At 53.4% G+C, this 24,097-nt stretch overlaps 1 protein-coding gene across 5 annotated transcripts in view; it reads right to left on the reverse strand.

The window, feature by feature from the left end:
• Positions 1-24,097, reverse strand: part of ARHGAP39 (Rho GTPase activating protein 39) — a 163,874-nt gene that overhangs the window by 13,086 nt on the left and 126,691 nt on the right. For all 5 annotated transcript variants that reach the window (XM_074827678.1, XM_074827769.1, XM_074827501.1 and 2 more), the window contains one exon: positions 1,282-2,689. In XM_074827678.1, the coding sequence (XP_074683779.1) occupies positions 1,282-2,689 (1,408 nt within the window). The remainder of the gene's footprint in view (positions 1-1,281; positions 2,690-24,097) is intronic.

Below are 24,097 nucleotides of genomic sequence, written 5' to 3' on the forward strand. Positions count from 1 at the left end.
CGCTCCAAGTTTTCCAGGTGGGATCGTTCTCACCAGGGTAACTATCCCCATACACGGTGTCATCATCAATTTTTAAAAAGCCAATATAGACTTTCCTAGTGTCCTTACATCAACCCTTGATGCATCCAAAAGCAAATCAAGTGGTCCTCATCCGGCAACTCTTGCTCGCAGCCCACCTCTGGGCTCCTCTGGCCACAGGGACACGGGCAGCATCACTGTCCTTGCCCAGAGTGGGGCACTACAGGTCAGGGGGGCAGATTTGGGGTGTTAGATGCTTGAGGGGAAAGGACATGAGAACTGAAAGCCAGAAGCCGCTGATGGAAAACATATGATGGGCTGGAAGATGGACACAGGGGATGAGCCAGCTCCAGAAGGTCCAAGTCAGAGCCCACGGTGGGCTATCAGCAGCAGGAGGGCTACACCACCACAGGAACGGTCTATGGGAGCTCCAGGAGCTCCTCTGGGATGGGAGTTTGGGGCTGAAGGGGTCTCCAGTACCGGGACAGCTCAGTCCCAGAGAGGGGACAGGCAGCTCAGATCCCTGGGAAGCAGATCCTGGAAAGCTGGTGTGCTTGCGGCTGCTTCATGCCAAGGTTTTGAGGGACAACTTGCTATGGAGCACCTTCTTTGAGGGACCAGCTTCTTAAGGACCAAATTTGAGGGACCAGCTTGCTATTGAACAACTTTTTTGAGGGACCAGCTTCTTAAGGACCAAAACTGAGGGACCAGCTTGCAAAGGACCAACTTTGAGGGACCAGCTTGCTAAGAAGCAATTTCTTTGAGGGACCAGCTTGCAAAGAACCAAATCTGAGGGACCAGCTTGCTATGGAGCACCTTCTTTGAGGGACCAGCTTGCAAAGGACCAACTGGGGACAGACACTTGAGGCTCCTCTAGGAGCTGGGTGGGTGCTCAGGGTGCAGGAGCTGGGTCCCACCGAGGGGCAGGCAGACCGAGGGGGGAGAAGCAGCGCCTGAAACTGTGGCACAGGGCTGAGGCTGCCACAGTGCAGAGGTGCCCGTGCCGGTGCTTGGCGGCTATGAAGGCATGAGATCACCCCGGGGACCATCCCACAGGCTCTGCAGTGGAGGCGGGGATTTAAACCGGCTTTACAAGATGAAATTTTAAAAAGGAGGGTGGCAGGGAGGCTCACGCTGCCACGTGGTGTGGTTCTGCCCAACCTGGCGCGGCATCTGAGGAGATGCCGCGTGGTGGGCGAGGGTTGGCGGTGCGGGGCATGCAGTGAAGCCCCGTCACGCCAAGAACACCCCCGAGGACATTACCTGAGATGGATGCAGGTAGGGCTCGGGGGAGGCCAGGTTGGTCTGCACGGAGACGCTCTTCTCCAGCAGGATCTGGGGGAAGCCCAGCTTCTCAAAGGTGTTCCTCTTCCAGTGCTTGTTCTCCTGCTGCGCCAATGCCTCGTCCTCGCTGAAGGCTCGTACCACCGGACCTGGCATGGGCAAAGGGAGGGCGCCGTCGCTCTCGTAGCCTGAACCGTCCTTTTGGGAATCCCAACTGCTCCGTTGTTTCATGTGGTAGTGGGCTTGCTGGGCTTCCCAAGCCAGGCGTGCCTGTGCCAGGAAGGGCTCGGGGAAGCCCCGTGCCGCCTCCGCCTCCGCTGCCTTGCTCTCTGTACGGTTCATCGGTGACCTGTTGGGTCCCGGGGTGGCTCGTTCCTCCCCCAGCATCTGCTCGCCCAACACCTCCCGGTCCCCTGAGCCATCTGTGGAGGAGGCGTTGGGGTCGTGGGTTAGGGAAGGCTTTCGGCTTTTCCTCTTTCTGGTGGAGGGCGAGTAGCCGGTGGAGGACAAGGTATCCTGTTGGCTGGACCACGACATGGAGTCCTCGCCCTGGGCCACCTGGCCACTGGTTGGGCCAGGGCAGAAGTCGGGTCCTTCCATGCTGCTGTAGTCACCTGATTTGATCTCCAAGCGTTGGTCCCGGACCAGGCAGGGGCTGTGCTGCAGCGAGTAGGAGCCGCCAATGGGGTTGGGGGAATATTTGTGCCTCAACCCCGTTTTCATCTTGGGGCTGGAGCCCGACTGTTCGACGTAGACCAGTTGCCTGACGTACTCCTTGCCGGCCGGGCTGTACTCCAGGCTCATGAACCGGTCGGGACACTTCTGTTTGGTGAGCACCAACTGCTGGTAGGGTGAGTTGGAGCCTTGTTTGGGCGACTGCAGGAAGGGGTGAGGTTTACGGATGGGTGATTTCTGCGGTGAGCCGGCTTTGTAGCTCCCGCTGGCTTCGTACTGCATGTCCACGGGGGGTTCGTCATAGATGGGAGCCTGGTACTCCATGGGGGGTTCCTCATAGAGCGGGGGCTCGTAGGCGTAGCGGGGTGAGGAGGGTTGCGACTCGCTGGAGTGCTTGCGGTGCTGGGCTTGGAGCGGGGAGCAGAAGGAGTCCCCCCGGCCGAGCAGCGGTGAGCAGCTGCCCACATGCTCAGCCCTCTTCAAGAAGGGCGACTGCTTCCTCTCCGGGAAGAAAACAGAGTTGTCAGTGTCGGGGGCAAAGGTTTGTAGGTTGGGCGACTGTTGGCCCCCCGAAGGTCGCCGCGAACGGGTGCCTGGTTGGTTTTCGGGCGTGTAGCCATTGCCTTGGTGCATGAGGAAGCTGGGCTCGCGGTCGGTCACCTTGATCAGCATCCGCTCCTTGGTGCCAGCGTTCCATCGCAGGGACGACGTCCTGTGGGGAGAAACACAGCGCCACCATCAGTGAGCGAAGCCCCCCAATGTCCACAGGGGGACAGATGCCCCCGTACCGCTGCCCCCGTGACCCCCTCAGCCACAGCAGAGCCCAAAGGATGGACACATGCCCAAGCAGCCCAAGCCTCTCCCATCAGGTGAAGAGCATGTTGCGATGGAGACACCAGGGCATTGCCACCGGCCCAAACACAGTGGCACTGGCCCGCAGCCCTCCCCAGCTCCCACAGACCTCAGCAACCCCCAGGGTGCACGAAGGATGTGCAGGCTCTAAAGCCAGGCCCCCAAAAGTGATGACACCCCTTGGAGCACGTCTCTAGGGGACAGCCCTGAGTCAGCCCTCCCTACTTGGGTCTTGGTGCTTCTTGGAGCCGAACGGCAATGGAGGAGTGAGCACGGCAACCCGCTGGGGACAAGCCTTGGGGTAGATGTACATTGGGTGACAATTTCATGGGTGTTTGGGAGCGCAGGCCTTGCAGGGAATGGGGACTCACCCCACCACTGTCCCCACCCAGGACTGGCCCCTTGCTGGGATCTTCATCCCAGGGCGAGAAGGAGAAGCTGCCTACGCACAGCCCCATCCTTCCCACCTCTTCTTGCTTTTTATTTCTCACAGCACCAGCCTTAACCCAGATCACCCCCTCCAACCAGCCCCCTATCCGGGATTAACACCCTCCTCCAGTTCCCAGCTGGAGCTGGGTTATCACAGAATCACAAAATCATTCAGGTTGGAAAAGCCCCTCGGGATCATCGAGTCCAACCCTCAGCCCGACTCTACAAAGTTCTCCCCTACCCCACATCCCCCCACAGCTCATCCCAACGGCCCTTAAACACACCCAGGGATGGGGACTCCACCCCCTCCCTGGGCAGCCTATTCCACTCTCTGACCACTCTTGCTGGGAAACGTTTTTTCCTCATGCCCAGTCTGAACCTCCCCTGTTGCAGTTTAAAGCCGTTCCCTCTTGTTCTGTCACTAATTCCCTGGGAGAAGAGACCAGCACCAACCTCTCTACAATGTCCTTTCAGGGAGCTGTAGAGTGATGAGGTCTCCCCTCACCTTCTCCTCCTCACACTGAACAGTCCCAGCTCCTTCCATCGCTCCTCACAGGATTTATTCTCCAGGCCCTTCCCCAGCCTCGTTGCCCTCCTCTGCACTCGCTCCAGCACCTCGATCTCTCTCGTATTGAGGTGCCCAAAACTGGACACAACACTCCAGGTGTGGCCTCACCAGTGCAGAGCACAGGGGGAGACGTTATGTTAAAACCAGGAAAAAATAATAATTCTTAAAAAGAAGTGAAAACAAAAACCTTTGAAAACACAACCCTGACCTGCACAGAGATGTCCCAGCCCCACGAAACGCGAACCCCCATGGCCTTGTACCCCAAAGTACTTCTGGCAGCACCAATACACCGGGACAGGGAGGGGAGGGGCAGCTTAGCCTAAATCCACACGACACGTGGACACCTCGGTCTCCAAAGGGATGGAGCACAAGCCCTGCAAGAGGTGAGAGCAGCAGCTGCCCTCCGTCCCCTTCATCACCAAAAAAACCCAGCCCTGGGTGGGATGAGCATTTCAGCACGGCTGTGAGGATGTGCACAATGGCCATGGAGAGGCAAGCGGGAGCCGGGGCGGTGCTGGTGGATGCCCACATCTTCTTTTCTTGATGCTCAAGTTCACTGCATCCCTCAGCCACTTCGCATTCCGTGCGATGACGCCCTGCACACTTCCACTGAACGTCTTTCAACGTGGAGCGTCCTACAGCTTCTTGCTGTTGCGTGACTTGCAGAGACTGTTTCCTGCACAGCACGAACCTGCACGGCATCGGGTGGGGAACTGCCTGTTGGAGCCCGTTTTTGTACATCCAACGTGCACGTGTGACCAAACGTCAACGGGGACTTTCTTAATTCTGAGATGTGAATAATCATCCCCAAATTGCCACCCGACAGGCAGCTTCTGCAGTCCTGGTGTGAGCAGGGGTGAAAGCTCAGTTGGGCAACGTGCCAAGGGGACCAGGAGCTCATGTGAGCTGGGCTCAGCAGACACCAACTCATCCACAAGTGAAGAAAGTCTGGAGCTTTCAACCAGAGCCAGGAGGAGACCTCCTTCACCTCCACCTGAAGTCCATCTTCTCGTTAAGGCATTTGATGGTCCTGGTGGGTGACATCTCCTCCAAATGATGACGCGTCCTGCAAAGCTGGGCCTCCCCTCACCACTGCTCCAGCAGCACGTCTGCAGGTTCTCAGTTTCAACCCTAATTGCAATTTGCAATGAATCAAAGAGGGTTTTTTTTTTCCTCTTTATTAATAATTCATGGGCAGAAATAATTATAATCTCAGGATTGTCTCGGCCCTGCAAGATTAACCCCTTGGGTTGCAGGGAGTTGTGCAACCTGGGCAAGACTGGCTGGGCTGCACCTGGGCTGGTCAAACCTCCTCAGGGCTGCTCAGTGTCCTGGGATCAGCAAGAAAGCCCAAGGGGTGGGGATCAACTCAACCCTTCTCAAATGAATCCACCTCTCCTGGGGCAGCTCCAAGCTGGCAGATCACCCGCCGTGGAAAAACTGCCCCTCTACAGGAGGGTGGACATCAAGGCTTGGACCAACTCACTACCTCAAGTTACCACCTCCTCACAAAGTATCAAATACTTGGAGGAGCAAAACTTCAGCCAAGCTTGGCCTTCAGCCTTAGACATGTCTACGCTGCTCCAGCCTCAAAGGCAACTATCACTTCGTTTGGGACGTTGCCCACCACCTTGCCAGCGTGCTGCTGTCAGATGGGGAGTAGGAGAAAATAATTTCATAACATCATCATAAATTTGGGCAAGAGCCAGGAAACAAATCTCCCAGCAGTAGGTTGGGATGTTGGAGCTGGACAGAGATGCCTCCATGCAGGCACACCAGGGATGTGGTTTGCACCTTGTTCTCCCCGAAATGTTGGGTGACCTTTGGGGATCAACCTTTCTCCTGTGCTCCATGGAGCCTGTTGGTGGGAAATGTGCCTGCTGGGAAGGGCAGGAGCTGGACACCACCGGCTGCAGCCTTGTCACCCAGCTCAGGTTCATTCTCCAGGGCTGTCTCAACTCACGGCATCTCCAGTGAGGGACACAGTGATCTTACACCGTGGCCCAAGACTTGCCTCATGCTTCTGCTCCCGTCCACCTGAAGCAGTTGACAGTACAAGACTCTGAGTTACTGCCAACTCCATACTGGATCTATTGAACCTGGTGACCCACAGCTTTCATCATTTACAGGTCACTGGAGCCTCTTCTCACGATGAAATCCCAGAGATGAGGGAAGTCGATGCCCAGCAGAAGGGCCTTTCCATCCTTTTTGGCGACACACACCATCTCCAGACACCAGCACAGCTCTCAGAGGTCACGCTGAACAACCCACCAGCCTTGGCTCCCGTTCTGGTGCCAAAACACCCCATTTGACATCTTGCCCAATGCACACTTCTCACCACCCACCACTCTCAGCGGATCTCATGGATCCTGAGAGCTGGAGGCAGCTCTCCTTATGCCAAGTTACCACATTAAAAAGAATTAAACCTTCTCCCCTGCTTTCATGGAAGCATGTCTACAGCGACTTGCTTCAGAAAGCTGTGCAGGAGGGCTGCAGCCTCGAGCAGATCCGAAAGACCTTCCTTCCCAACATCTTACCCCTGTACTCAGCACTGGTGAGGCCGCCCCTCGATGAGTGGGTTCAGTTTTGGGCCCCTCACTCCACAAAGGCCCTTGAATGACTCGAGCGTGTCCAGAGAAGGGCAACGGAGCTGGTGCAGGGTCTGGAGCACAGGTGTGATGGGGAGCGGCTGAGGGAACTGGGGGGGTTTAGTGTGGAGAAGAGGAGGCTGAGGGGAGACCTCCTGGCCCTCTGCAACTGCCTGAAAGGAGGGTGCAGAGAGGGGGGCTGAGTCTCTTGAGCCAAGGAACCAGCGGCAGGCCAAGAGGGAATGGCCTCAAGCTGCGCCAGGGCAGGGTCAGACTGGCTCTTAGGAAGGATTTCTTTGCAGAAGGGGTTGTTGGGCGTTGGAATGGGCTGCCCAGGGCAGGGGGGGAGTCCCCATCCCTGGAGGGGTTGAAGAGTCGGGTTGAGCCAGCGCTGAGGGATCTGGTGGAGTTGAGAACAGTCAGTGTGAGGTTCATGGTTGGACTGGAGGAGCTTCAAGGGCTTTTCCAACCCAGATGATTCTGGGATTCTGTGAGATCTTCTGCATCAAGTCCTGAAGGTTGAAGATGGCTCCTTGTTTCTTCAAGAGGGCAGCAGAACCACCAACTCCAGACAGCTCACACTGCCTTCCCCACTTCTACCTGCTTAAGACCATACTTTGATGTCCCTCTTTGCTACCCCAGTTCTCTCCAGTCTTCTACACCTTGCCCAAAAGCTTGCATGGACACTGGGTGGGGGGTTCTGCAAGAGGAGGCTCTTCTGCCCCTGCACGACCTGGTGCAGTGGGGTGGCACACAGATCACCCCAAGGAACAGGTTTTTCATCTGCTCAATCCACATTTTAAACCCTTCGGAGATGCCATCCAGGCAGGGGACACTCAGGAGGAAGAGCAGAGGTGGTTTTTTTGGAGGTGCCGAAAGCATCGCCCGTGTCACAGGAGGGATCTGAGCTGGCACTTGCTGCTGTCTCCACAGCACAGGGAAGCACATCGTGTTATCAATTCCTCGCCGAGTCCCACGCTGGCACAGAAGATACCGGAGGCACCATCTGCTCTCCCAGTTCATTCCTCTCTCATTCTCAGTTATTTTTTCACAGCCACTTGTCCTTTCTGTCCTCCAGAAAAAGGTGGAGCAAGTCCAATTAAGGAGTTTTACAGAAAAATGCCCACAAAGAGGCATATATAAATATCTCCCTGCATGAGGTTCCACCACCCCCCAGTATCCTGCTCGTTGCTTGCCCATGACTTTGTCCTCACTCCAGGGGATGTGAGGAACAATTTCTTCTTTCCCTTTCTGTAGCAGTCTTTTGAGCTTCTGAGGACTCGAGCCTCCTGCCAGCTTCTTGCTGCTGAAGACCTGCATGAGTTTGGGTCCCTCCAGACTGGTTGTTGAACCTCAACCACTCATCAAGCCCCTTCCAGACCCCTGAAACTCCCTCCACAACTCTAGGAGCATGCCCAGAACAACACAAACTATTGGGGGAGGGTGATGAGGAAAGCCTTGCTAGGTCAGAAACGCCAAGAAATGCTCGGCTTCATCGCCCAGCATCAACAAGCTAAAACGATGAGAGAGGTGAGAAGAGAGATCCGCTACAGACATCACCAAGGACCGATTTCTCCCTCCCGCTCCATCATTAACGGGCAGATTTCTGTCACAAACTGTTCATAAACAAGAAACTGTGTGTAATGAGGATGTCTCAAACAACTCGAGCAGGATGCCCTGGGGGGGGGAAGCGGAGCGAGCTCTGCGGTGGTGGGACACTGGGCCGGTTCTCTCCCCCTCCCTCCTCTTGTTGCCCAGAGGCAGAACTTGCCTCACTGCGCAGGTACAAGCCAGAGAAAATGAGAACCTTCTGGAACAACCGATTGCACATGTGTAAGAAAGACTATATAAAGGCAACACCCCACGTGTGTCTGTCGACCCACCACCTACAGACCAAGCTGGCTACTCTGCGACAACGCAGGATCCAAGGGTGGTGATTCCCTTTTCCTATCCCCTCCTCCTCGCTTTTCTCTTTCCTCTTTTTGCTCTCTCTCTTTCTTCCTTACATATATTCATGTATATAAGTTTTGTAGGAGTTGAATTGCGATTGGTTGATCATTGACGGGTTATTAGGAAAATAGTCTCATCACCAAAGTGCCTTTATTTGTTCTCCGGACGGTTACCAGTTGATTGTTGCCAAATTGTCTCCCTTCACTCACTGAAGTGCTCAGTTAATAAAGTCACCAGCACAATTTGTTCCTCACAGTCATTGTGGTGACTCGACCCACCCTGCAGCTCTGCCCAGCCGAGACCGGCTCCTCCACCAGCACGCAGGCTCTCGGGGAATTCAGAAGATTCACCCCCCCTCATAACCCACCATGTGGGATGAGACAATTTCCCACTGGCACCAGGGTGGCGAGTCTGGAGGAAGTGCAATGCCAGTGGGCAAGAAGGGACCGCAAACCCATGAGCAACAAATCACCATCCTGCTGCCACATGGACATTAACTGAGGTCTCCTCTCCCTTCATCAATTATCTGACCAGAGAGGACACTCATTTATTTTCCCCACGGTTACTAACTGCAGTAATTACAGCCTGGGTCGCTGGCGTGCCCTTAATATTCTTCAGCAACCACCACTGGTTGTATGCCACCTCCACGGGCATCATCTCACTTCTGCCACCAAATTAGTGAGCTCAAGGTCTGGTTTTATGGTCGGGAAGCCCAAGGTGCTCTTGCGAGGACGTAGTTGGCTGCTTAACCCACCCTGCAGTACCCAGCACATCCTCGTCACCTCCCCTCCGGCTCACGTCACTGGTTACGGAACACGGTCGAGCAGCCACCAGGACAGACGGGGACTTGCATCTTGAGGGTGACAAGCCAGAAGAAGGAGGGATGGATAATCGGATCAAGGCTGGGCAGGAGCCAGGGAAATAAGACCTTCAGCGATGCGGTGGAGCTGTTGAACCGCGACACTCCTGCTCATCCCACAGGGGTTGCAGGACACCAGTCCTGGGTTCCTCACAGGCTTTTTGATGCTTTCAGTGTTGGCTTTCCCATTAAACACAAGCACATATGCAACTGGCAGGTGGCCTCTGTGTTTTGGAACGTCTCAAGCACCTTCTCTCAGTCCCTGCACTCTGCTTTTATCAGATCCAATTTCTTTACCCTTCAGACTACCAAAGCGAAAACCCTGCAAGCTTGATTTTTGGCTAATGCAAATGGAAAGCAGCCTGGTGCTCTGCTCCTGCACATGCCCTGATCATATGCAAAGGTCTTGGCCAAGGGTCTTGGCCAACCTGGGATCAGCTGGGATTTTTGGGGAGGAACCGGAGCAGAGTGGCCGAGGCAGAGCACCAGCTCCAGGATACACCGTGTGGCTGCTCCAAGGGTTAACGCACATGGATGCTGTTGCTCGCTGTCGAGGATCTAATGGACCCTGTAAACATAAGGGCAGAGAGCCAAGAAGATGGTGACACCCCAGGAGGGCGCGTTGTCTGCAGCAGCTCTTGGTGCTTCCTACAATCACCCCAAACCCCCCAAACCCCAATGAGGCAGAACTTGTCTTTATCCTTCACATGAACAAATGAAAAAAAACCCTCCGCTGCTGTAGGCAGGTAGTACAGGAACGTACGTGCTTCTGACGGTTAAAATGACTGAAATGCCTTTTTTGAGACTGAAGTAGAATCACAAATTCTATTGAGAGTCTATTTGTTAATTCCGGTTTACACACACAACTCCCTCGCTGCAGGATGCAGCTTCTGCAGGGGTCTCCTCCCCTAAATGGGCTCCGTGAGCCCTCGCTCATTCCCCGTTCCTTCTGTTCTTCCTCCTCAGCCCAACTGAAGGTCATTAATCATCATTAATGAGCTGCTTTTCATGTACAGATCCCAAAGCTTTCAAGGCAAGAAAGCAGAAGAACCAGCGAGGATTGCCAGCTGAGCCAGGCAGTGTGTCCTACCCGGAGCTGCTCGTGCCGGGGGTCCTGCCGTGAGCACCAGCTGCCTTTGGGTTTCTTCATGTCCACAACCCATGGGAGAAGCTCTTTGAGTCGCCAAGTGACGGGCCATATTTTGTGCTTGTTAACACGGGGTTGGCATTCACCACCACTTGCCCAGTCCAGCTTTGGCACCATCAAAGTGCCATACCTGGAACGGTGGAAACTATCATCAAGTTTTCCACATCCTACAGGCTGGATCTTGCTCCATCACCCACCAGTAACCCACGTCTGTGCCAGACTTGTCCCCCGAGAGCAGAGGACACTGCCCACAGACATCTCCAAGCACTTTGCAACCCCAGACCAAATCTCACAGCTCCTCTTCCTTTTGCTTTCAATGGCAAGACACAAGGGGACAATAAGCAATGTTATGGAACTTGTGATGGGACAGGACCAAGCAAATTGTTCCTTCTCTGCAGTGAGTAAAGAAATTGTTTCTGGTCTTGAGTGCAACCCCAAGCCACGAGCATCAGCACCCACCTCCCATGACTGCTCAGAAACAGGTTTCCCCAATTAATTCTCTAACCTGGGATGAGACTGTACTGGCTCGTTAGTGATTTGCAGCACATCACAGAGGAAAAGCAGACTCCAGGTACCTCCTTGGGGTCCCCCAAACTTCATGGATGGACAACTGTGAGTCAAGGTCTTTGCTGTCTGCTCCAGGGCCACCTGAGAGCCCAAGTCCTCATTACCTCTCTCCTTTCTGATATTCCTTTCCCCACATTTTTCTGTTACACACAGATGAGTAATTCAGACTCCAGCCATGTCCATGGGTGCTTTGATTTTGGAGATGAGGTTGAAGCTCTTGCTTGCTTTGAAGTATGAACTCCCAGCAAGGCAGAAGGAGTCATTAAAGGCTGTAACACCAAATGGCCACCAAGGAGTGATTAATAGCCATTGCCCTAAAAATATCAGCATCCTTGGAAAGCCTCTGCGACACATGGCCCTGACAACGCTCTGCAAAGCCACGTTGCCAGAGCAGCACAAGCTGCTGCCAGCGTGTCACCTCGGTGTCATCAAGGCCCATCTCCTCCCGCTTCTGCGACTGACTCCAGCATTGCTACAGTTAGAAAGAGCAGGACACACAGAAGCACCAAGATGCACCAAGGTGACACTGGTGGGACCGCAAAGGCCAGAGGGCGATGGGGATGTGCGTGCGGAGCCTGGATCGGCAGCCACGTGCACTTCATTTGCACAGATGGAGGAGGTTTTGCAGAAATACCATTATGTTTTTCAATGATTCCTCTTCTTGCACGGATGTTCAGCCCGTCCTGACATCACCTGTGGGTTTTCAGCCGGCTCCGTGGCCACTCCTGCCTGCAGACCTGGCAGCAGAGGAGCGCTGGGGAGAAGGAGGGGGAGCTGCAAGGCATGAGCAGCTCTGTAAGGAAGAGCTGCCCAGCCTGATGCCTTTTTCCCACCCCCAACAGCAAGCCAGACTTAACCTCCAAGCTAAAAACCCGCGTGCCACAAAGCAGTAAGAGGTGAGCACCAAGCGATGCTCTGCACACCCCCGTGCTCCAGCTCTTTCACTGTCCCCATATGGACAGGAATCCATCCTAAGGCCAGGTGTTTTAACTCAAACCCAGTGAAAGCACCTCTTAATTCCTGGATTTGCAGTTTGCATTAATATTTCAGACAGCAGCCTGCATCTGGCAGCAGCGGATACGAATAAAAATCCCTGCGAAGCAGCCCTGCCTGTCAAATCATCGAGCCAAGGTAGAGCTTTCAATCAAAACATTAAGTAAAAGCAACCAGTAAACCTGAAAGCTCCATCGTACTGTGCTGGATTATTGCTAAACACTAGAAAGCATTGCTACAGACCAAATGGAATTTTCTGCCTGCAAAAAGAATAGTGCAAAAGGTCTTTTTTGCAGCTAAATCGCTGCAGCCACGGTGCCTGCAAGCAGCTCAGTTACTCTGAGAAATAAAAAGCAATGCTGCTAGAGAGGAGAGCGAGCCCCGCTGAGGCTTGCCACACTGCTGGCGCAGGAGCAACTCCAGAAATTCAAAGTATTTCTGTTATCTTTGGTTTGGCACTGGGTTCCCTTTGCTATGTTCTCCTTGTGGGGAAGGCAAGATTTTACTTACGCCTCTGAGTACATTTCCATGACAAACTACTTCCCAAATCCCTCTAATCTTCTATCAGCGAAATCAATTTCTTTGCAAGTTTGCATAATTTCCGTGGACTGAAACGTTGCGTTTATTTAGGGGAGGATTTTTCCAACGCACTCAAGCGACTTACGCTCTTCAATCTCCTTGCCTGCTCACGTACCCCCTCCCCAATCTTCTGCCAGCCTTTGGAAAGTCAACGATAGAGGTGAGAGGAGAAATCTCCGGCCCCGGGGTTCTGGGCTCTGCACGCTCCGTGCACGCTCCCTGCCTGATCCCCGGCTCCCTCACCCAGGAATTGTTTTGTTTCCAGTTGCTTTTGCTGGAGAGACACAAACAATCGTCACCCTGCACTGTCTCTCTGCTGCAGGCAGGTTGACACCATCCCTGACACTTAAAATAGAATTATTTTGACGCCTGCAATAATTAAGACCATCCACAGCTCTATTTACCTTAAAAACAGTCGCGATAACCAAAAATCATCTTTTATGTGAGTGATTTCTACCGCGATGCCTTTAACATAGTCGATTGGCAGCTACATTAAATCAACGCAGGACTAGGAAATAAAAAGCACAGGTCACAGCTGGGCTTAACTGCAATTATTTTAACAGCATCGTTCTGGCTTTTAAATGAATAACACCACAACACTTCCCCAAAGGAGATTTAAAAGCAAGAATATTCACAAAACCTACCTAAATACACACATTTTTTCTAGATACGTTTGCTTGTCCCGGTGTTATTCAGACTTTGCAGATGAAGACTATAATTTAGCGCTAAGATTAAATGGGTTTTCCCCTCTCGAGGCAGGGAAAAAAGCCCTTAATTTGAATGATTAATTAAAATATATTGCTTTCCAATGTCTTGTGAACACATCGGGGCTTGCACCCGCAGGAAAAGCACAGGATCCCTGGGCACCCCACCGCTGCCCCGCAACGCAACCGGGTCCTCGTGCCATCCCCAGGCTCTTCCCACCATCCCCATGCCCTCACTCTTCCTCACCTTCCTCCCCGGGCCGCGGGAGCCGGGTGCATCTCCTCCCTGCGACTTTTCACCACCCTCCTGAGCTTTTAAAATCCCCCGTCTGGTGCTAAACTGGACTGACTGCAATCCCCCCGGGGATGAGGGATGCAGCCCAGCCCCCTCTCCTCCCAGCTGGGTACCGGGGATGGGCGGCCGCTGCGCCGAGCTCATCCCGCTGCAAAGCCCGGGGTCAGCGATGAGCCGACGGCAGAAAAACCTCCCTGTACCTGGCACGCTGCCCGACGCCGCTCCGGCAACACAAATATCTTCCTGCAAATGCAGGCAAAGGTGGGCAGCTGGGCAGAGCCTGCCTGCTCTCCGCAGCGAGCCTAGAACATGTCCAGGCTTCAGCCTAATGATCCCTCCTAAATTTTCCAGTCAGGAAACTGTCCTTAGGACAGTCACCCAGCCTCTATAATTGTGCAAAAGCCACCAGAAAACTCAACTTTTTACTAATTTATAACTAAATTAGGGGAGAGGAAGACAGGCTAAAATCCCCCATCCCTCAGGCTTCATTGCTCTTCATCTGCAAGTATTGCTGTTCCCTGAAATGTGTACGTACAGAATTACATGCTTACAGCATATATAAATACCCCAGAGCTTAGACTGTACCTGAAATTTTAAATTCCTGCTAAAGTGCTCATTGCTTACAGCTTTTAAGAGATTAGGGGTCACAGGTTTGCCCACAACCCCCTCGTGGACTCCAACCCTTCTTCAACACTTGCAATCTCTGTTCCCATCTTTATCTACACACCTGGAAATCTCATGTCCTCCTTGGATTTAATTTTTTAAGAAACCTGCAGATACGGTCAAAACCAATTCCTACAGGAAGCAGTGTGAGTGAGATGAAATCTGCATCGTTTGGGCAATAAAATAGTTCTTTGGAGAGAAGCGTGAGGCTTAAATTTCCCAACCCCTGCACAGATCTTGGTGATGCTAAACTGGTTCAGCCCTGGTGAAAGGAAGGTTTTCTGTGGTCAAATCTAGACTGGGCCATGTCCTAGCAATGGTCTGGATGGGGCAGGACAGAACTGAGCCACAGTTTGGGCTGAGCTCTCCTGGTTAGGCTGCTCCTGGTGCTCAAAGCCGGTGTAAAACCAGCCTGGCACAGCAGGGAGCACCCTCGGGCTTGTGTTTTTTAATGTGTCTTTCATTCTTCAAGCTTCTTTCCTCTTTGCCTTCCCTTACTGCGCTTGCGGGTCTCCCTCTCCCACCCTCCTTTAGCTTTGGTTGGGATGGCTAACATGTCTCTCTCTGACAGGGAAAACCAAGAGGAACTGCAGTTTGAACAGGTTTTACGCTTGTTGGGATCAGGACGAGATGGACTGATCTCACTGCCTGTATTCATGGACACCAGACATCACCCCATGGGATGGTGGGGGGCTGACAACTCCGGACGGCAGAAGACCAGCTCCATGACCTGCCAACCTCTTCCCAGGATGATCCAGGACTTGGTCTTTGCTTGGGGCAGGATCACCCATCTGTGGAGGAGCCATGGAGAAGGTGTAGCACTACCACCAACCAGTCGGCGTCACAGCTGCCCTCTTGTTTTCTGTCTCCTGCTAAACACCAGTGGTGAGACCACAAGGACCATTTGATGATGAGCCACGGGGTGTCCTGGAGATAAGCCACGGGGTGTCCTGGAAGCCGAACATCAGGCTCGGTCTTCTTGGGGGAAATTCAGAGCACTGGGAAGGCTGAAGCCCAAGCTTCAGCCTATCTCTGTTGACTGCAAAGCTTGGTTTGAAAGGTGTCTAAGGTCTCACAAAGCTCCTCTGCATGTGATGATTTCATTCTCCCAACTAAAATATTACTGAAGGATTGATACCTGTGACCAAGGCAACGAAAAGCTACCCTGTCAAAATACTGTGTTTTTAAATTTGTATTTTTTTTTAAAGGAGAAGGCTACAACATTCAGGGTTTGTCCAATTCCTTGTCTCTGGACGGCGCTATCAGATCACTTTTAGCTTCAGAACCACAACACCAAATCTCTATGAAATATCTCCCACGTTCGCTGCCCGAGTGCTGCTAACTCCTCCTCTCTCAGAAAAGCTGCTCCCATGGCATCCGCTCTAATTAGCAGCATCGGAAGCTGAATCAAGACAAGAGGGAGATAACGAGCCTTCCTGTCTCCCTCCCCACCCCATTCAACAGCACAGAATTTTTCAGCCACCCTTTTTTTGCAGCAACGAGGGGGAAAGCAGGGCTCTGAGACACCGCTGAGATGATGAAAACCCCCGTCTTCTGGTGAGACAGCAGCAGTTTCTGAACATCATGTTGAGTGGAGCATGATGTGGTGGACAGATCTGCAGCCCACCCTGCAGACCCTACGTTGGAGGCCATGAAGCCATAGCAAAGGGATTTTGTGGGTTGTAGCTGATAAGCCAATGGTGAAACGAGCTCGGATGGTTGTCCCTGATGAGCTGTGGGCTGGTAGCTCATTGGTGAAGGCCAGGTTGATTTTACTGAAGGTCTGCATTAGCTTCGGTTACCTGCCACACCCAGTCACAGAACTCACCTTGTCCTCTTCGTGAGCAGCAAGCTCTCAAGCTACAAGCCATGGTGGCCGGAGGGTCTCCAGCGAGTCCCCCAGGATCAGTCTCATTACAGAATCCCAGAATCATCAAGGATGGAAAAGCCCTTGAAGCTCCTCCAGTCCAACCATGAACCTCACCCTGACCGTTCCCAACTCCACCACATCCCTCAGCGCTGGCTCAACCCGACTCTTCAACCCCTCCAGGGATGGGGACTCCCCCCCTGCCCTGGGCAGCCCATTCCAACGCCCAACAACCCCTTCTGCAAAGAAATCCTTCCTAAGAGCCAGTCTGACCCTGCCCTGCCGCAGCTTGAGGCCATTCCCTCTTGGCCTGCCGCTGGTTCCTTGGCTCAAGAGACTCATCCCCCCTCTCTGCACCCTCCTTTCAGGCAGTTGCAGAGGGCCATGAGGTCTCCCCTCAGCCTCCTCTTCTCCACACTAAACCCCCCCAGTTCCCTCAGCCGCTCCCCATCACACCTGTGCTCCAGACCCTGCACCAGCTTTGCTGCCCTTCTCTGGACATGCTCAAGTAATTAGGAACCAACCAGGGGAAGCACAAGATCAGGCTCTGCCAAGCTGGCAGATCCACAGCACAACCCGTCCTGGCAGCTGAGGCAGGCACGGCACACCAGGCACCATGCACGGAGGGCACGGATGCCTGCGGGAAATCGAAGGCCAGATCCCCAGGAGGCAATCAGGGCTGCTCTCCCCATCTCAGATGTATGATTAAACCAATCACCCAAAATAGCCTGTTTTCTGAAACCCAAATGTCACTGAAACAAGATGAGATTTTTCTTTTTTGAGAGGGAGGAGGGAACACTGAGAAAGGAGCACAGAGAAGCCTTTATCATTAACAGGAATTAGCTGCAAAATACAAAAAGACCAGAAGTGACATTTCCGTAAATAGCAGATCAATAGGGGATCTGCTTTCTTTGTCTCCATAAGCATGACAAGTTCCTACAATGGTGATTTTTAGCTCTTGCCTATCCTGAGCAGATTCTACATGCCCCGGAGCACAGCCCTTGCCATTGGCTAAGCTGAAGCCCTTCATCCTCCTGGTATTTCCAACCTGAATCATTCATCATGAGACCATCATTATGGCCTCAAGCTGCGCCAGGGCAGGGTCAGACTGGCTCTTAGGAAGGATTTCTTTGCAGAAGGGGTTGTTGGGCGTTGGAATGGGCTGCCCAGGGCAGGGGGGGAGTCCCCATCCCTGGAGGGGTTGAAGAGTCGGGTTGAGCCAGCGCTGAGGGATCTGGTGGAGTTGGGAACGGTCAGGGTGAGGTTCATGGTTGGACTGGAGGAGCTTCAAGGGCTTTTCCAACCTTGATGATTCTGGGATTCTGTGATCCCTACTGCAAACACCCCTGGGCTCAGTCTGCAGCCTGGTGCCACCTCCTTCAGCTCTTCCCCACCACTAGACCTCTCCTACATCTTTAACCAGGCTCTGGGACATAATTGGCTACATATCAAGGACTACAACAAGCCCAGTCTCCAAGCCTGGACTTTGGCCACTGGGGGGTGATGTGCCAGCCCACACCTTCTCCCATGGGCTCACCTCCACCCACCCCAGGAGATGGGTGACTTTGAAGCTGCTGATTGCTACCATGGATGTGGCAAGGCTGATGGAGTAGCTTCTCCTCTTAGAGAAGAGCTTTTGGCCATGGAGCCAAGCTGGGTCTGCTGCCCTGGTTTGTGTGTGAGCCACCAAATCCTGACATCAGCAGCACGGTGGCTTTGAAGAACAGGTCCTGGAAGCTGGAGCTTGGCTGTTTTCTGGAAGCCCTTCAGCAGGAAGAGGTGCTCTTGGCTTAGAGGGACACCACAGGTCCATCGCTTGGGCACTACACGCACATTTGAGATGTTACCTGGCTCACGCTGAGGATGAGGACGGTGGTTCACTTTTCAAAGCAAGACTACAGTTCAGTGATTGGCTGAGCATGGGAAAAGTGCCAGGTTGTGGCAAAGAGCATGGAGGAAACTGCTCCCAGATCCATCATCTGGGGTCCAAGTTTTATTCAAGAAGGACGCTCTAGCTCCTCAAAAATGAAGCCATCAGACAGATGGACTTCAAGTTTTAGCTGCACAGGGAGAAAAGACTGGGTTTGCCTCCATTCTGCCTCACAGAGACTTGGACTTTGTCTCGGACTAATGTCCCAGCCCAGGACATTACACCCCAGCAGTACACCCAAGAACAGTGATGAACCCTCCAAACCACTCTTCAGTTTTCTTCAAAAATATGGGATTTTAATCTCATGGGTCTCCAAGGAATCACTGGTTTTAGGTCTGCACGTCTTCATTACTTCTAAAGAAACCAGGCAACAGATCTACCCTTAACTATCAGGAACCGGCGCATTTATTTACAGAGAAGCTTTAAGCCGTGGTCTTAACTCACAGTTGTAAATGATGAAGCCTGAGCGGAATGAGGCGGTGGATAAACAGAGCAGCTGGCAGCAGCACGTGTCCCGGCATGGGACAGCTGGGACGGCCACCGCAACTCTTCTGCTGGGCAGGTGTCTCCTCAGCCAGCAAATGTCTGTGGGCACGTTTGAGACGTGTGTCTTTGTCATCATTGGAGGAGGAATGTGGCCTCACAGCCGCTTTGGCTAAAATTGACATCAGCGGCGAAGGGAGCTTCAACCTGGAAATGCTGAGCTCCCGTCCCCAGGATGGCTCTTGGCTATGGGCTTCCTCGGGAAGCTTGAATGAATGACTCAAGCGTGTCCAGAGAAGGGCAATGGAGCTGGTGCAGGGTCTGGAGCACAGGTGTGATGGGGAGCGGCTGAGGGAACTGGGGGGGTTTAGTGTGGAGAAGAGGAGGCTGAGGGGAGACCTCCTGGCCCTCTGCAACTGCCTGAAAGGAGGGTGCAGAGAGGGGGGCTGAGTCTCTTGAGCCAAGGAACCAGCGTCAGGCCAAGAGGGAATGGCCTCAAGCTGCGGCAGGGCAGGGTCAGACTGGCTCTTAGGAAGGATTTCTTTGCAGAAGGGGTTGTTGGGCGTTGGAATGGGCTGCCCAGGGCAGGGGGGGAGTCCCCATCCCTGGAGGGGTTGAAGAGTCGGGTTGAGCCAGCGCTGAGGGATCTGGTGGAGTTGGGAACGGTCAGGGTGAGGTTCATGGTTGGACTGGAGGAGCTTCAAGGTCTTTTCCAACCCAGATGACTCTGGGACTCTGTGAATACAGAGGTTGCAATCAGAAGGGGTTGGAGACCTTCTCCTCCCTGGTGTCATGGCTGTATTTGTTCTCACATACCCAGTGCTCAGCCAGCTGGCAGGAGCCGTGTTCAAAGTCTGGTGTGGTGGCTCCTCACCTCTGTCCCGGGTTTCTTCCAAGCTCCTACAAGCTTCCTCCTGAATTTGGTACCTGGCTTCACCTACCTCTTTGCCACAGTGCAAATTAAACCCGTTCCCTGCATCCACGTGAAGGCACTATGGCACCAACAACCAGCTAGTCTGGGCTCAGAGGGGAAAGGACTGAACATGGTCAGTGCAAGGGTTGGACACTGAACACTCCCAAGGCTGGACAAGGAATCTAGCAACCTCTGGAGCACACAACCCACATGAGAGCCAAGAGATGAAGACAGCCGTAAGAAGTTGGCAAACTGCAGCCACGTCTCAAAAGAGAGGTTGCCCAGCAGACAGACATGCAACCACCTCCTAAACCTCAGGTGCCTGACGGGCCACACGAGGCTCTGTGGAGCTCTCAGAGATGGTGCCAGTTGTTTCAGAAACCACCCCCAATCCTCTCCTCAGTTCATACTTGCTTTGCTAGACAACCATTTGTGAAGTGACTCCTGTTGACCACGAGATGTTGAAAACCATGAGAAGATCAAAGACCTCTTTAAACTCTCCTGGCTGGGAAGGTCCAGGATAAATTGAAGAAGACCATGCCAAGAGCATTACAAGGATCCCGTGAGGATGAAGCAGTTGCTGTCCCGCTCTCCTAACATGCCCCCAGCAGAAACAGGATCCAGTCCTCCCTGCTCAGGGGTTGGTCATCTTCCCTCTCTACCAAAAAGGCAAAGCCAGGGTGAGCGAGAGGGAAGAGCTGGAGATACAACAAGGCACAGACACGAGTTGTGGAGGGTGGCCACAGCTTCTCCAGCTCTGAAGCACAGAACGGGGGTTTCTCCATGGCTTTGAAGCATGCATGTTGCCATCACTGCCGTTGGGAGCAGAAAGCAGGGTGGACAGGCAGGAGCTCCCAGGACAGTAGCAAGCCCAGGCCTGGGGAACTATTACAGCTGCTCCATGGCTGGAGGACAGTCCACCAATCACCTCTGCTTCCACATCTGACCTAAGAGTCACAGATCAAACAGAGCAGCCAAGCCAAACTGGAGGTGTCCCTAAGAGCTGGACACTGCGTACTCCAGTGAACAGATTTCTCACCTACCCCCAGAGCAGAGGAGCTACAACTGGGACTGGGATACATTTTTAGGTCTGGTTCTTCTTGGCAAGTCCCCAGGTAATGAACCTCCCGTTTCTCAGGGAGTAGAAGGGGAGAAGAGGTTCATTAATGCTTTGCTGCTGCACTCCATGTCTTACATGCTGCGTTTCCCTCAACCAGGAAGCCCCAGCATCTTCCTGGTGGCCACAAAGCCCTGACTACCTGCACGTGGTACGTGACATCCACCTAATCAGCAGTACGGAACACAGAGGGTCACATGAGCACAGCAGATGTGTGCTGGGAGAGGAGACAAATTCAGAGGAGCAAGTTAAAGGTCTGTGATCTGGAGATCAGATCTAGTAGCCTTGGACCCTCCATCCATTGACCGGCCAACACAACCATGGGACAACTACAGAGACTTGGAATTTGTTCCACAAACCAACAGACTTGATGAAAAAGCACTGCATGGATTAGCAAAGAGTTCCATCCTCTCAACAGAACCACAGGAGGAAAAATGAGGACATCAAGCAACTGGGCTCCAGGGACCACAAACCAGAAGGAATAAAGAGGAAAGGGTTAAGAACAGTAATTGTAATTGCCTGTCTTGATGGGATTTGGATGCAAGGGCTTTCCTACAAAAGCCTTCTAGACAGACGGAGCAAGACGTCATCCTCTTAATGACACCCACTAATCTTCATTACATTAGAAAATCTCTCATAGCAATTGTTGGCTGGCAGCACCGAGCCAGCGCTGTCAAGGAAGTGGAAAAATCCTTGCCTGCTCCTGAGGATGCTGCTGCAGTTCCTGGGGTGACCCAGGCAGCTGAACTCCAAAGCTGCACTTGGGGATGACAATGCCATGGATGAGGGTGGTCTGAACCCCACAGGACCTTTCCCCCATCAGCCAATCTCCTGCTTCTCCATCTGCCTGTACCCAGCCATCACGCGAGGACAGCTGTCCCCACACAAGCCACCTTGCTCCCCACGTTTTGTCCAAACATCTTAAAGTCCTTCAGCTTCTCCCTTCCCTCTCACCCCTGTGCTCGGCAGTGGTGAGGCCGCCCCTCGATGAGTGGGTTCAGTTTTGGGCCCCTCACTCCAAAAAGGCTCTTGAATGACTCAAGCGTGTCCAGAGAAGGGCAACGGAGCTGGTGCAGGGTCTGGAGCACAGGTGTGATGGGGAGCGGCTGAGGGAACTGGGGGGGTTTAGTGTGGAGAAGAGGAGGCTGAGGGGAGACCTCATGGCCCTCTACAACTGCCTGAAAGGAGGGTGCAGAGAGGGGGGATGAGTCTCTTGAGCCAAGGAACCAGCGGCAGGCCAAGAGGGAATGGCCTCAAGCTGCGCCAGGGCAGGGTCAGACTGGCTCTTAGGAAGGATTTCTTTGCAGAAGGGGTTGTTGGGCGTTGGAATGGGCTGCCCAGGGCAGGGGGGGAGTCCCCATCCCTGGAGGGGTTGAAGAGTCGGGTTGAGCCAGCGCTGAGGGATCTGGTGGAGTTGAGAATGGTCAGTGTGAGGTTAGTGGTTGGACTGGAGGAGCTTCAAGGTCTTTTCCAACCGAGATGATTCTGTGATTCTGTGATTCCCAGCCAGAGGGGAGGAGGTGATAGAAGCAAGTGGACATGAAGGGAGAAAACCACAGCCTAGGTCTCACCAAGCTTCCTCAGCCACCAGAGACCTACAGATGTGTTGTGTAACTCAATCCTCTGTCCCTCTGCCAATTCCATTGGCTGCCCACCTCTTATCTTGACATTCAAAGGAGGCAACATCCCTTACCATGGCTTTGAGAAAAACCTGTGGGACTAATGCCTGACTTGGTGAGGAGGAGAGGGTTGGAAGGACCCGAGAAGGCTGTTGGGCTGGAGCCCTGATCTCCCACCCGACTGTGAAGCCTCCAGGATCATTTCATGAATGGTGTTTGGAAACGGTTGGATCCCAGGGCTGGATCTAGAGGACCTGGGGCAGCGCTGCTCCGGTGGAAGTGCTTGAGGGCTAAGCCCACACCACACTCTGTGATGGAGTCTTTAAAGCTCTGGTTGGGTGCCAGCCCGTTTCACAATCGCCACCTCAGTGCTGGCACGAGCCCGTGGGAAGCATGGGGGAAGATCAGCGATTCCACCATCCCTTTGCAACCCAGCCAAGGGTGCTGGAGCACCAGCCTTTCCCAAAAATCTGTCCCTGAGCATCAGAAAGAGGTGTCTGGACTGTGCTCCCCCCACCCAGGTCTTGGCCACTTCAGGCAGAGGTACCTCAAGGGTCTTCCCATTCACACGAGCGACCACGCATGCATCCCTCTGAGCCATCCAGAGGTAGACACCAATGTTGGGCTTCCAGGTGGCTTCCCCCATGTCATGGGTGCTGGCCACCATCGTCCCCCCCAGAAATGCCCCTTGCACCCTCTGGAGCCTGCTCAGCCTTGGTCTGTCCAAGGAAGAGCTGCCAGCTAAGCTTTGGAGAAGCTGAAACCAAGATGCCTTTATGCAGGGTGATTTCCAGAACATGCCACGCACACTTCTCCTTAAAATTAACCCAATTAGTATGAAATCATCCCTGCCAACGTGAGGTAGGACTGGTGAGCTTTGATTTCAGCTTTTATGAGTGCTGTGCAGTGCATGTGGCACTCACATGGTTAAAAAAACCCCCACCCCAGGCTGTGTTGGCTTCTCTGGCTTGGCAGCCCCCCCAGAGGTAGGGCACTTGAGACCCATTCTTCCAGAAGGAAGTCCACTCTCAGCTAATTAAGCAAAGCTGCTAATTAGCTTCCTGCCTGGGAGTGATTGGGGGGGGAGGGCGGCAAGGTCTGTCCGTGGGTTTTTTATAGGCGGTAAAGTTGGGGTCGGGAAGATGGAGGCATCTCCTGCAGCAAAGCACATGCTGATGCAAACAGGTCATGTGTGTCAACCGCACTGAAATTTAATCTTTTAATTGCTTGGGCGGCCGCAGGCATCAGCCAGCTGGCGGGTGGGGACTGTTGTTCCCCAAAACCCACATTGTCCCTCGTCTCGGATTGCAGCTCGTATCCGGCACTGCCACCCAGCTGCCCGGCGGGTCAGAACCGATCAGTGCCGAATCACTAACCCTGTTTGCAGAAAAAAACTGCTCAGGATAGAGAGCGGCGTGTCCCTGTCACCGCTCCGTGTCCCTGTCACTGGTTCCATCTCTCTTGGCTGTGCCCCTGGACACAGGCTCAGCTCCCGATGCCAACTCACAGAATCACAGAATCACAGAATCAACTATGTTGGAAAGGACCTTGAAGATCATCTAGTCCAACCATTAACCTAGTACCGCCAGTTCCCATCTACACCATATCTCTCAGCGCTATATCGACCCTACTCTTAAACACCTCCAGGGATGGGGATTCCACCACCTCCCTGGGCAATCCATTCCACTGCCTAATAACCCGTTCTGTAAAGAAATACTTCCTGACATCTAGTCTAAACCTTCCCTGGCGCAACTTGAGGCCATGCCCTCTTGTCCTATCACTTGTTACTTGGTTAAAGAGGCTCATCCCCAGCTCCCTGCAACCTCCTTTCAGGTAGTTGTAGAGGGCGATGAGGTCTCCCCTCAGCCTCCTCTTCTCCAGACTAAACAACCCCAGTTCCCTCAGCCGCTCCTCGTACGACATGTGCTCAAGACCCTTCATCAGCTTCGTTGCCCTTCTCTGGACACGCTCGAGTAATTCAATGTCCTTTTTGTAGT

Source organism: Strix aluco, chromosome 1 (genome assembly GCF_031877795.1).
Source record: "Strix aluco isolate bStrAlu1 chromosome 1, bStrAlu1.hap1, whole genome shotgun sequence".
Taxonomy (NCBI): Eukaryota; Metazoa; Chordata; class Aves; order Strigiformes; family Strigidae; genus Strix; species Strix aluco.